The following is a 12,453-nucleotide window of genomic DNA, read 5'->3' as shown; positions in this document are numbered from 1 at the left end:
TCCAAGGATATCACACTGAGGGTGGACACTCACTGGTGTTTTTTTCTCCACTGCGCTGCGAGAGTAAAGGAAAAGTCCTGCAGTGCGAGGAAAAAACCTGCATCACGCTAGGCTATCGCCAGTCTTTCCAATAGGGCCAGCGGCAGCAGTGCTAGCCCCATTGAAAAGAAATTGAGAATGCCGCAGACTTCTGCCACAGCTGTGGCAGGAGTTTCCTTCATCCCCGCAGGGATGAAGGAATCTGTCACAGCTGTGGCAGAAGTCCACGACATGCTATCCCACTGCTGCCGATCTCCTTGAAAGCAGTGCCTTCTTGCAAGCCCTGCACTAGGATTATCAGGGAAGGGCTTGAAATATAAGCCCTTCCCTGAAAATCATCAAGTGTTAAATTTTTTTTACTCATCCCTCTGCTGCTCAGATGCTGGCTCCCCTGCACTGCTGTCAAGCACTTTCAGCAGGTGGGGATTTAAAAATTTAAAAATCCCCACCTCCAAAAAAGGGCTATGCCGATTGGCTGAGGGCTCAGCCAATAGCAGCTAGTGCTTAGCTATTGGCTGAGCGCTCAGCCAATTACAGATAGTCCTTAGTGCTATTCATGAATGACTAGCTAAGGATTGTCTGTAATTGGGTGAGTCCTCACCCAATAGCTAAGCACTAGCTGCTATTGGCTGAGCCCTCAGGGGAGCAAGACGCAGGACACGTCTGAGTGGCGGAGAGGTGAGTAAATTTTTTTTTTTTTTAATTTCTTTAACACTTATTGATGCTTTTCAGGGAAGGGCTTATATTTCAAGCCCTTCCCCAATAATCATACTGCGGGGCTTGCAAGAAAGCACTGGTTTCAAGGGGATTGGCAGCAGTGCCAATCCCATTGAAAACAATGGGATATTCTGCACTTCAGCCACAGCTGTGGCAGGGGATTCTTTCGTCCCCACAGGGATGAAGGAAACTCCTGCCACAGCTGTGGCAGACGTCTGTGGTATTCTCCCTATGTTTTCAATGGAGGTAGCGCTGCTGCCGCTGGCCCCATTAAAAGCAGTAGTGATATGCTGGTTCTATTTCGGCATCTTGCGTGCTCTCGCAGTGCAAGAAAGAAAATATCGCTAGTGGGTGTCCACTGACTCAAATGGCTGGAGCTGGCAGGAGGAAGGACTAAAAGATGAGACGTAGAGGGGTGGTGTCCTGATCTTGTACATTAACAGGATGGTCAGTACCGGGTCACAAGGGATTAATCTAGGCACTGCATGTTAACCCTTATATTCTGCAATCCTCATAGCAATAGGACACCTTTTGAGTGAGCCTTTAAATAAAACAATGAAAAAGCAGGCCAAAAAGGTATATGCACACTAAAATGGTATTGTTACCTCATCCCACATTAATCTACAAAAAAAAAAAAAAAATGAGCACTGTGGCAGAAATCTTTCAGGTCTTCGAATGTGGCAATGCAAATAAAATAAATTGTAAGTTTGTTGTGGAAAAGTTGAATAAAACTATGATGACAGCAACTTTATAGTAATCATCAGAATACCAAGAGCATCTCAACTACACTAGTAAATGCTATAAAAAGTGGCAGGTAGCTGGGGAGCATATATCCCTATTCAACACCACCTCTACTCAAGCCAACCCGGGCAAGCAGTCACCGTGAATCAGCCAACCCGGGCAAGCAGTCACCGTGAATCAGCCAACCCGGGCAAGCAGTCACCGTGAATCAGCCAACCCGGGCAAGCAGTCACCGTGAATCAGCCAACCCGGGCAAGCAGTCACCGTGAATCAGCCAACCCGGGCAAGCAGTCACCGTGAATCAGCCAACCCGGGCAACCAGTCACCGTGAATCAGCCAACCCGGGCAACCAGTCACCGTGAATCAGCCAACCCGGGCAACCAGTCACCGTGAATCAGCCAACCCGGGCAACCAGTCACCGTGAATCAGCCAACCCGGGCAAGCAGTCACCGTGAATCAGCCAACCCGGGCAAGCAGTCACCGTGAATCAGCCAACCCGGGCAAGCAGTCACCGTGAATCAGCCAACCCGGGCAAGCAGTCACCGTGAGTCAGCCAACCCGGGCAAGCAGTCACCGTGAATCAGCCAACCCGGGCAAGCAGTCACCGTGAATCAGCCAACCCGGGCAAGCAGTCACCGTGAATCAGCCAACCCGGGCAACCAGTCACCGTGAATCAGCCAACCCGGGCAAGCAGTCACCGTGAATCAGCCAACCCGGGCAAGCAGTCACCGTGAATCAGCCAACCCGGGCAAGCAGTCACCGTGAATCAGCCAACCCGGGCAAGCAGTCACCGTGAATCAGCCAACCCGGGCAAGCAGTCACCGTGAATCAGCCAACCCGGGCAAGCAGTCACCGTGAATCAGCCAACCCGGGCAAGCAGTCACCGTGAATCAGCCAACCCGGGCAAGCAGTCACCGTGAATCAGCCAACCCGGGCAAGCAGTCACCGTGAATCAGCCAACCCGGGCAAGCAGTCACCGTGAATCAGCCAACCCGGGCAAGCAGTCACCGTGAATCAGCCAACCCGGGCAAGCAGTCACCGTGAATCAGCCAACCCGGGCAAGCAGTCACCGTGAATCAGCCAACCCGGGCAAGCAGTCACCGTGAATCAGCCAACCCGGGCAAGCAGTCACCGTGAATCAGCCAACCCGGGCAACCAGTCACCGTGAATCAGCCAACCCGGGCAAGCAGTCACCGTGAATCAGCCAACCCGGGCAAGCAGTCACCGTGAATCAGCCAACCCGGGCAAGCAGTCACCGTGAATCAGCCAACCCGGGCAAGCAGTCACCGTGAATCAGCCAACCCGGGCAACCAGTCACCGTGAATCAGCCAACCCGGGCAACCAGTCACCGTGAATCAGCCAACCCGGGCAACCAGTCACCGTGAATCAGCCAACCCGGGCAACCAGTCACCGTGAATCAGCCAACCCGGGCAACCAGTCACCGTGAATCAGCCAACCCGGGCAACCAGTCACCGTGAATCAGCCAACCCGGGCAACCAGTCACCGTGAATCAGCCAACCCGGGCAACCAGTCACCGTGAATCAGCCAACCCGGGCAACCAGTCACCGTGAATCAGCCAACCCGGGCAACCAGTCACCGTGAATCAGCCAACCCGGGCAACCAGTCACCGTGAATCAGCCAACCCGGGCAACCAGTCACCGTGAATGAGTAAATCCAAACAACCAAATCAGGTTGCAAATGGTGTGGAGGTGGGGTGTAAAAAGCTAATATACAGCTGGGAAATGCCCCAAGCAGCCATTCTGCCAGTACTGGACTGGCTAGGACTTCCTCTGCCACACTTCCCATGAAGCCTTCTATTGCCCTGCTCCAATCAGCTGCGAGGCAGCATCTGAATGCCTACCCTTTTATTGCATGTAGTAACTAGTAGTGTCCCAATGGACCCATTACCAGAAAAACCAAACTGCTAGTGATAGGTACTGCAACGGAGCCCCCCCACCCCCCACCCCCCCGCCCTAGTGGCAGCAACTTCAAACTGGATTTTCAGTGGTAAACAATCTTGTAATATATGTGCATTAAAAATAGAGGATCCAAACAGGTTGAGCCTAAAGTGTGAAAGTTAGTGTACGCTCAAGTAGTCCCGATTCCCATCAGAATGGCCAGATCCCTATTGATCTTGAACGTCGAGCAAGACTTGTTTAACACCATGTTTTAATTTGCTCAACTCATTTTGATCACAGCTAGAAAGAAAAAAAAAACAAAAACCACTGATCTGGTTTACTGCAGAGACCCCCACTGAACCACACAAATACAGAAAAGAAATCTTTATTCAAAATATATTAAATTCATGTTGTTTTAGTGTGTACATATAAAAAACAAAAAGCATAGTGTTCATAACAGCCAGTGATTTTTGTTGCAGTAAGCCTTCCACCAATACACAAGTCATTATACTCTTGTTCAAGACTGTAGGAATCAATGGTGAATTATAAAAAGGAGCAGCTGCCCCGGGCCCAAGGTTTCAGGGGGCCTCAGCTATCCAAGCTGCACCCACTACTAGTGGAAGTGCACTGAAGAAAATAAAGCTGTACTCCACCCCTTCTCCTCCCACTCCCAGCCTCCACTGGTCCCCAGCTTGCCTCCCGGCAGACAGATGACATTACATGATCACTATGGCCAGTCCCTGGCGTCAGAGTTGAAGGTAACATTCACACTACCCGAAAGTTAATGGAGGAGCAGAGGCACGGAGAGTACAGCTTTTCTTTTTATTTTAGGGTCTGTAAAGAGCACATCCACTGGGCTTTATTACTAACTGGCAGTGCCGGATGAAGGGGACCAAAGGCGTGGGGCTGTTCACATAACAAGGAGTATAGTTTTTGCTATCCTATTAGAGCACATTTACAGTGTATTTGAGTATATTCGCAGCACATTTCACCCTTTCAATTGAAGTGGTGAAGTCTTCTGCAGATCTGTCAAAATACTAGATTTTTCAGCCATGGAAACAACAAAGTCCACTCTCCTTTTAAAATATCCCTAAAGTCCAGCCCCACTGCTCCGACCGGTGTAGTGGCCGATGCTTGTAATTGCAGGACAGCTCATTAAAATCAATGGGAAATACACCTGCAGTTACAAGCACCGCAGCAGAGGCTTTCACTCCAATCCCTGTATATTTGTGGTACTGACAGCTGGCACCCGTTCATCTGACTGGTGGCGGTCTGCCACTTGGGATCCTGGGCAATTAACTACCCTGTGTTTCCCTGAAAATGAGACAGGGTCTTATATTAATTTTTGCTCCCAAATATTTTTTTTTTACATGTATAGCTGCCTGGACACAATTTAAAAAATCATGCTAGGTCTTATTTTCAGGGAAACAGGGTATTGATGACCTATCCTAACCGGAAAACCCCAGGGGTGGCAGGGAAAGTGTATCAGACATTTGCAAAAAACTATTATACAAAGATTTACATAAACTCGATAACCCCTTTATAGTGATAGGTACTTTAACCTAGAAAGTATATTCCTTAGTTACAAGCATTTCCACAACCAGCATATCTTCACACAAACAGGCAAATCGGTTCATTACTGCAAAGTGTAATTATCTACTAAAAAAAAACAAAAAAAAAAAACTTTGATTACACGATGCTTTTCTTCCAGGCTCTCTTGAACATAGCTTGTGATGTTGGCTCAGTAAAGAGCATGGACGGCAGTGGAGACGTGACTGAAGGTCCTCTCCAGGATGGATCATCCATGAGACGTCACATCAGGATTGTGGACTCAGTTACCCGTATTTAGTATTAGGGCATGTACACACAGGGCAGACATGATGCAGAAAATTCCAAGGCAAATTCTGCAGCATTTCCAGATCTGAAACAGTAAAAATCCACAACGGTGGCACAGACTGATTCTTGCAGAAATACTGCAGAACTTGACAAGGAATATTCTGCTCTGTGTGAACATGCCTTCAAAGAGTTCTTATTTCAGCATTGAGCTAGCAGACATTCTCCGGTAAAGGGGATCCAGGCGTTTCATTCAATGCTCTTGATTGGCTGGGAGCTGTAACCATTAAGAGGTTAGTTACATAGTGCACAAGAGGGAATAAAAATTTATTAATGCCACAGCAGTTTTTTGACCATCCTTAGAGGCTAAGGACACCTTTGGGGCATATTTTGTTGTGATAAATTAGGAAAGAAAAACTAAAGGCAGATTTACACGCAACGATTGTCGCTCAAAATTTGTCTAAACGACTGCTTTTGAATGATAGACGTTGCGTGTAAATGTGTGCCCCATTGTCCACTTTTCATTCATTGCTGACTTTGTCCCTGATAAGAGGGACCAGCATGCTGTGTTCTCCAAGGGCAGCACTGATAGCATTAGATGTAGCCTGCTGCCTGCGAAGAACAAAAGATGTATTTAGAGAGCAGACCACCGGCTGTTCTCTAAATACATAGAAATGAAGCTAGCTACTAATGTGCTGATTAGCCCATTAGTACCCAATGCAAAATGATCGCTCAAAACTGTCAGTTTAACACATTTTGAGTGATCTTTGCGTGTAAATGGACCTCAAGTCCAGCTGCACTGACAAAACGATTGAAATTCAGCTTACAGTGCTATGCAGAAGCCAAGCGGTGCAAAACCCAATGAAACACTATTGTAAAATGATACCACCCAAGTTACATGCAGAAGGGAAAAAATATGCATCAAAAGGGTGTCCATAGCCTTTAAAAATTATCACAGCTGGACAACTCTAAAGGGAGTTAAGCTGCATCCTGATCTGTTTTGCAACTGCTATCAACCGCACCATTTTTAAATGCTTGGAGCCATGCTGCCAGGAAAATGGCACCTGACTGCCATGATCTTTGATTGGCTGCAGTGGTCAGGTGGTAGCAATTTCAAAATAACCAAAGGACTGTAGTGCTGGACCACTAGGGGTTAAGGGAGGTAGGCATCACTTCGTCTATCAAATTGAGATGCAGTTTATAAAAATAAAACAAACTCCTATCACATACAGATAAACCCCTTTAAAGTCGATTTTTCAGTGTTTCATTCTTTTCGTTGGCATGCTCCAAAGAGCTGTAAAACTTTTGCTCTTTGTGACCACATTCTGACCCCATTACTATTTTTTCTGTCTGACGGCTTTTTTTTGGCAAAGCAAGCTGTAGGCTTTGTTGGTCCAATTATGGCGCTATGGGATACTCACCACTATTTGATCACTTATTTATTTTGAGTGGCAGGGTGACCAATCTGGCATTACAGATTTTTTTATGCCGTTGACTGTATATAATATATGTGGCAACATTTTTAATACTTTGGAATTTTACAAACCATTTTTTTCTTTTTCACTTAAGTTTTTATTTTAAAGACCCTAAAAGGGAATTTGCATTTGTCTGATAAATTGCTGCAATACTTTAGTAATACTGAATAGAGTATGGTAATACTAACCAAATTATTCACTAGTTTAGTAATGAGTATTTCAGCTACAGATACAGCAAAGTACAAATATGCCTTTGGTATCATTTTAAAACCCAGAATCCTAGCATATTGAAGAAAAGCATGATAGAACCGGAGCTACAGCAGTTTAAAGTTTACGACAAACAGACAGTCCTACTTTAATTTTCAGTGGGATACATAGAGCTTGTCCAAAACTGCTGGGGGGTTAAAAGTTAGCTTTGAAGGCTAAATTGCAGAAGTGCCTGATATAATCTAGTCTGAAGATACTGTGGACAGTTGCTCCATTCTCTGGAGAATTATTTGAAGACAACGTGGGAGAATAATCTATATACTAGACCAGATCGTAGGCCATTGTGAGTTTATCATGAAAGGGGTTTTCTAAGACTTAAAATAGCAATGATCTATCCTAAGAATAGGTCATCCATATCAAATCAGTGGGGGTCCAACTCTCTGCCATCATGCAAATCAACTGTTTGAAGGATCACGTGCGGTGGGCTCTTCAGTCTGACATCACGTGGCCTTCAAGCAGCAGAACTCCCTTCAAGTGAAGGCACCACTGCCACCAAATATATGGTGCCGCACCTGGTATCCAATGATGAGGCTGTAGCACGACCTCTTCAAACAGCTGATCGGTGGGGGTACTGTGCGTCAGCTCTCCGCATATGTTTAGATCCCAAAACACTTCTGCTTGACCGAACCCAAACAACCAATCAGGTTTGTGAATCAGCCAACCCAAACAACCAATGAGGTTTGTGAATCAGCCAACCCAAACAACCAATCAGGTTTGTGAATCAGCCAACCCAAACAACCAATCAGGTTGCGAATCGAGCGGAAGTGTTGTGGAATATAAAATATATGCCACTTATCTGCTATTGAAGACCTACCCTAAGGATAGGTTATAACTAGATTATATCAATATCAAAGTTCCAGAAAACCACTTTAAAAATGGGAGTTCAATAGTATATTAGCAGACAGATACTATACAAGTTGGTGTTTGTCAGATTGATGAGACCATAAAACAAAAATATTCAGATACATACCTGCTGCTCCTTTTGAATCTCTGAATTTAGTAAAGGCTTCTGTTGGGAGGCCAACATATACGCCTCCATAATTCCTCAAAGAAAATACATGGAACATACTTAATACTGAGAGCAGAATATCACCATGCTTTATTATATACACTATACCATAGCTGAGCAGCTTTATGTAATGCATTTCACAGAAGATAAACTCATTTCTATGGCCTTGGTTAACACAAAAACTGCTTTTGTTGGTTATAGTAACCAGATTGCTTCTTTGAAAATTGACCTGGTTGGTTGCTTATGGTCAATTGTTATACTTTTTTCCCCCTTCTACCGGTTTTAAGTTTTCAAGGTAACTTTAGTACATACACAGTAAGGCCTCATGTCCACGGGACAAATATGGCCCGCGTGGATTTCTGCTGCGGATGCACTTTGTCTTTGAGATCCATTGAGATAGAGGACATTTGAGCTCACCTGCACGAGATCTGCATAAAAAGGAGCATGCCATGTTTTTTTCCCCACGCGTGAATTCTGCAAATCACTTAAAATGCCATCTGCTGCTGTTTAATTACTTGCGAATGGTCAATGCTTTCCTATGGGATGCGGATTTCACGCGCGAGAGAACTGTGCGGATTCAATATAATTTCCCCATGGGCATGAGACCTTACTAGAATGGTTCATTATGCCATATTTGCCATTACTATGTAAACAGAATTGGAAAGCTTAAAATGACTAGATCAAATACCTGTGTTTGTCATCTTGAGACGTGGCGTCATCCGACCTGTAAAGCAAGAGGATTACAGCAATTTTCACACAGCATTAAAAGTGTCACTTTGCCAAACTCTGCATAAATCAATAAGACAAGTGAAGAGAAGAAACAATGTACTATAATTGAGAAAAATGCTTCTTTCTCCACTTTTCAGCCAACATATTTTACCCTGGCACTAATCTCACTTCTTCCACAGCACTTTTAGGTAATTTTTTTAATTTTTTTATTACCCACCAAGCTGGGTACTCATTTTACAGACCTCAGAAGGATGGACGGCTGAGTCAACCTTGAGCTGGCTTCCTGAACCACGCGGGGATTGAACTTTTTAGGTCATGAACAAGAGCATTCTTCTGCCTTAACACTCTGCGCCACACAAGGCTCTTTTAGGAGTTGAGAGTGAAGAATTTTCACCTTTACTGAGAGATCAGTTTACAGCTGCTGCCCATAGAAATCCATGGGGAATGCAGGGAGAGGAGGACGATGCAGCTTCAGATAGTGATGAGTACAGAGAGACTGCTATTACTGTACTCTCACCAGCACATCTCATTACTGTCTTATGCCCTCTGTGGTATTTCTTGATATGCAAGATAAGGAGCAGGATCTCCTTGTGTGTGCAGTGTATGGAAGACATCATGGCAGGCACTGTAGTTTCCATCCACTCTGGAGTAGAGAGCAGAGAAAACTGGCCATTAGAACTATAGCCTACAAGAGAGACCTGCTGATAAATGCAGGATACAAGTCGTGTAATGGCCAGATATTATGTACCCATTAGGAACATCACTGCCTTATTCTGAAGTCACCTGAAAGTACAGGTATGCTTTAACATAATGGGGATAGCTAGTCAAAATTATGTCATAGATACATGCAAGATCACATTGGTGGATTCTAATCTCGAACCACCAATTTCCTGGACTATTGAGGGTTCAAACCCCTTTAGTGCTGAACAGAATGTTCCATCAGATCATCAGTAATGGAAATCTAAGCAAATGATCACTTAACTACATGTGTGGCTACAAGGGTTCATTCATTTTGCCACATTTGGCATATAGAAGTTTTTTCTACACCATTTTGTAGTACAAATATAGTGGAAACTAAAAGTACCGTCATCCAATGGACATCGGACTGATGTCTAATGACAGTGAAGGCTTCTGTTCAGAGGTTGTTTCAATGCAGTTTTCAGCATCGGTGACAAAACCCAGAGACAGAATCCCACAGTATACTGAAACAAAAGTTAGGGAGAGCGCCATCACAAAAATGAAAAAATAAGCACTAAATTGGATTCTACTTACCGGGTGTCAGGCGGGGCAACAAACATAAGTTTGTGTCCCACCTGCACCGGGAATCCCAGTTCACCTTTAGAGGGTTTCTTTGCCGATGGGTGGAGTATTATCCAGAACAGCTAAAACTAAAGAATCCAATAGTTCTCCTCAGCTGATCCAGAGAGCAGCAGCCCGAAAAGTACCCCAAAAAGTTTCAATGAACAGATTGGGAAATGAACAATAATGCAAAAAGAAAAAAACTTTTCTATTCACTGCGCTACACTCCCAACCCAAAAACGTCCTGTGGGAATAAGCTACTATGAATACGTCAATAGTAAACTATACTTTTATTCCCCATATTACACATAACAGATATATTAAAAGCAACGCGTTTCTGCGTCCACTGACGCCTTTATCAAGCTAAAAACAAATCTGTACTGACACATATAAATACATACAATAAATACCTTAATCACATGTGTAGATATCCTTCATCTGTTTCCTTCTCGTCGCTCCATGCTGAACGCCGATCCGGCGTGTGCAGATAGAGGGAGGAGTTCCCCAACTCACCGGTCTGCGTCATCTGACAGCAGGTCCGGACGGCATGCGTTCCACCCTGTGCGCTGCGTCTCACGTCCTCACTAATGAGGATCGTGGTATGCAGAAGCTTGTCTCGCTTCTGTTGTCTAGCCTTCATTGATACTCCGTATGACGCAGACCGGTGAGTTGGGGAACTCCTCCCTCTATCTGCACACGCCGGATCGGCGTTCAGCATGGAGCGACGAGAAGGAAACAGATGGATATCTACACATGTGATTAAGGTATTTATTGTATGTATTTATATGAGTGTCAGTACAGATTTGTTTTTAGCTTGATAAAGGCGTCAGTGGACGCAGAAACGCGTTGCTTTTAATATATCTGTTATGTGTAATATGGGGAATAAAAGTATAGTTTACTATTGACGTATTCATAGTAGCTTATTCCCACAGGACGTTTTTGGGTTGGGAGTGTAGCGCAGTGAATAGAAAAGTTTTTTTCTTTTTGCATTACAGTATACTGAAAAGAGTTGTGGGAAATAAGTCTAAAAGTCCCTTTACACAAACTGTTGCTCCTGTGCTTTTACACAGTAGCGATAGCTATGCAGTGAATGGAGATGGAGCACGTTGGAGAGGTCTTCCATGCCTGCCTTTAATTCACAGCAAACAGGCAAAGACTGAGTGGCTTTACTTTTCACAGGCTGACAGTTGCTTGGTTTTTAGGCGAGCTAAAAACCGAGAGACTCAGACAAAATGAGTGATTCCACGCTCTGTGCCCTGTCAGCGGACTCCTGTACACGGGATGACTGTGGCCCAAGTTTGCGGTTTTAAGCAATTCATGTAATAATCGCCCCATGGAGGAAGGGGGGTGGGCTGGGAACAAATCTCACAAATATGAACCCAATTTTTTTGAATAGAGTCACACACGAGCCTTTTTTCCCCACAGCGCGGCAAAATCTGCAGCATGTCCTATTTTTGGGCTTTCCCTCAGAATGCCTCGCATTGCCCATTGTTTTCAATGGGGCCAGCAAACCTTCACTACTTCCCTGAAGTGTTGCGAGATATTTCTAAACACAACTCCTTGCAACCGCGGGGGTATCGCATGTTAGCGAGCACGATATTGGGCAGCGTTTCACAGCCCAATATCGCATTCACCCATGTGAAATTACCTTAAGAATCAAGTATCCCCAAATGTTACAAATCATTGTGGGTGATTGAAAAATCTAGAATCTGAATAGGAAATTCATTTAGAACAGTATGTGAAGCCCAACCAGTGCCCTTATAATATATGCATATTATATACTCACGTGGCTTTACTGGGACTCTTGGGACCTAGAGGGGAAAGGAATATGTTAGTTGCTTTGTGTTATCACTATTGGCATAAGTTATCAGTCATTTTTGCTACTTTGTTATCCCCAAAGTCCACGGGTAGATCTGATTTTCGGAATCTACGTGGAAGATCGGCAAAGCAAGCCGCCCATAGGGATACATGGGTGTCCGCAAGGGAAATAAAACATGCAGATTTGATCCGGGTGGGAAGGGGGGGGGGGGGGGGGGGGGAGAAAGGGGAAACTTTAAAAATAAATAAGATCGCAGCATGCTCTCAGTGCGGATCCCACACGGACGGATTCCATTGAGGTCAATAGAAGCTGTCCGATCAGTGGCCCTTCCGCAATTCAATCACGGATAGGTTACAGATTTTGCTGGAAAGCAGGAGTTTAAAAAAAAACGAAAAAAAAAAAACAAACTTCACTGAGCATGTACAGCGACTGGCGCTTCCACAGGGAAGAAAAGGAAGACCTGGACAAGTAGAAGACCCGCAGGCTCCTCGGCTGCGGGCAGGGTCGAATTCTGCTGCAGGTTCCCGCGTGCGGAATCTGATCTGCCCGTAGACATGAGGCCTTAGGGAATGCACATTTAAAAACTAGTCCCAAGACATTCTACTACTGCATTAACGGCTACGTACG

The 12,453-nt window shown here is 45.0% G+C and overlaps 1 protein-coding gene across 1 annotated transcript in view; it reads right to left on the bottom strand.

Annotated features, from left to right (window-relative positions):
* Window positions 1-3,764: 3,764 nt before the first annotated feature.
* Window positions 3,765-12,453, bottom strand: part of C2H12orf75 (chromosome 2 C12orf75 homolog) — a 43,852-nt gene continuing 35,163 nt past the window's right edge. Inside the window, exons 2-5 of the mRNA XM_066591453.1 lie at window positions 11,794-11,818; window positions 8,668-8,703; window positions 7,941-8,014; window positions 3,765-5,505 (exon numbers count right to left, since the gene is read on the bottom strand). Of these exons, the coding sequence (XP_066447550.1) occupies window positions 5,441-5,505; window positions 7,941-8,014; window positions 8,668-8,703; window positions 11,794-11,818 (200 nt within the window). The 3' untranslated portion in view covers window positions 3,765-5,440. The remainder of the gene's footprint in view (window positions 5,506-7,940; window positions 8,015-8,667; window positions 8,704-11,793; window positions 11,819-12,453) is intronic.

The sequence above is a fragment of the Eleutherodactylus coqui genome, chromosome 2, assembly GCF_035609145.1.
Source record: "Eleutherodactylus coqui strain aEleCoq1 chromosome 2, aEleCoq1.hap1, whole genome shotgun sequence".
Classification (NCBI taxonomy): Eukaryota; Metazoa; Chordata; class Amphibia; order Anura; family Eleutherodactylidae; genus Eleutherodactylus; species Eleutherodactylus coqui.
The sequence above is the reverse complement of the archived record's forward strand: the minus strand, read 5'-3'. Positions and strand labels throughout refer to the sequence as shown.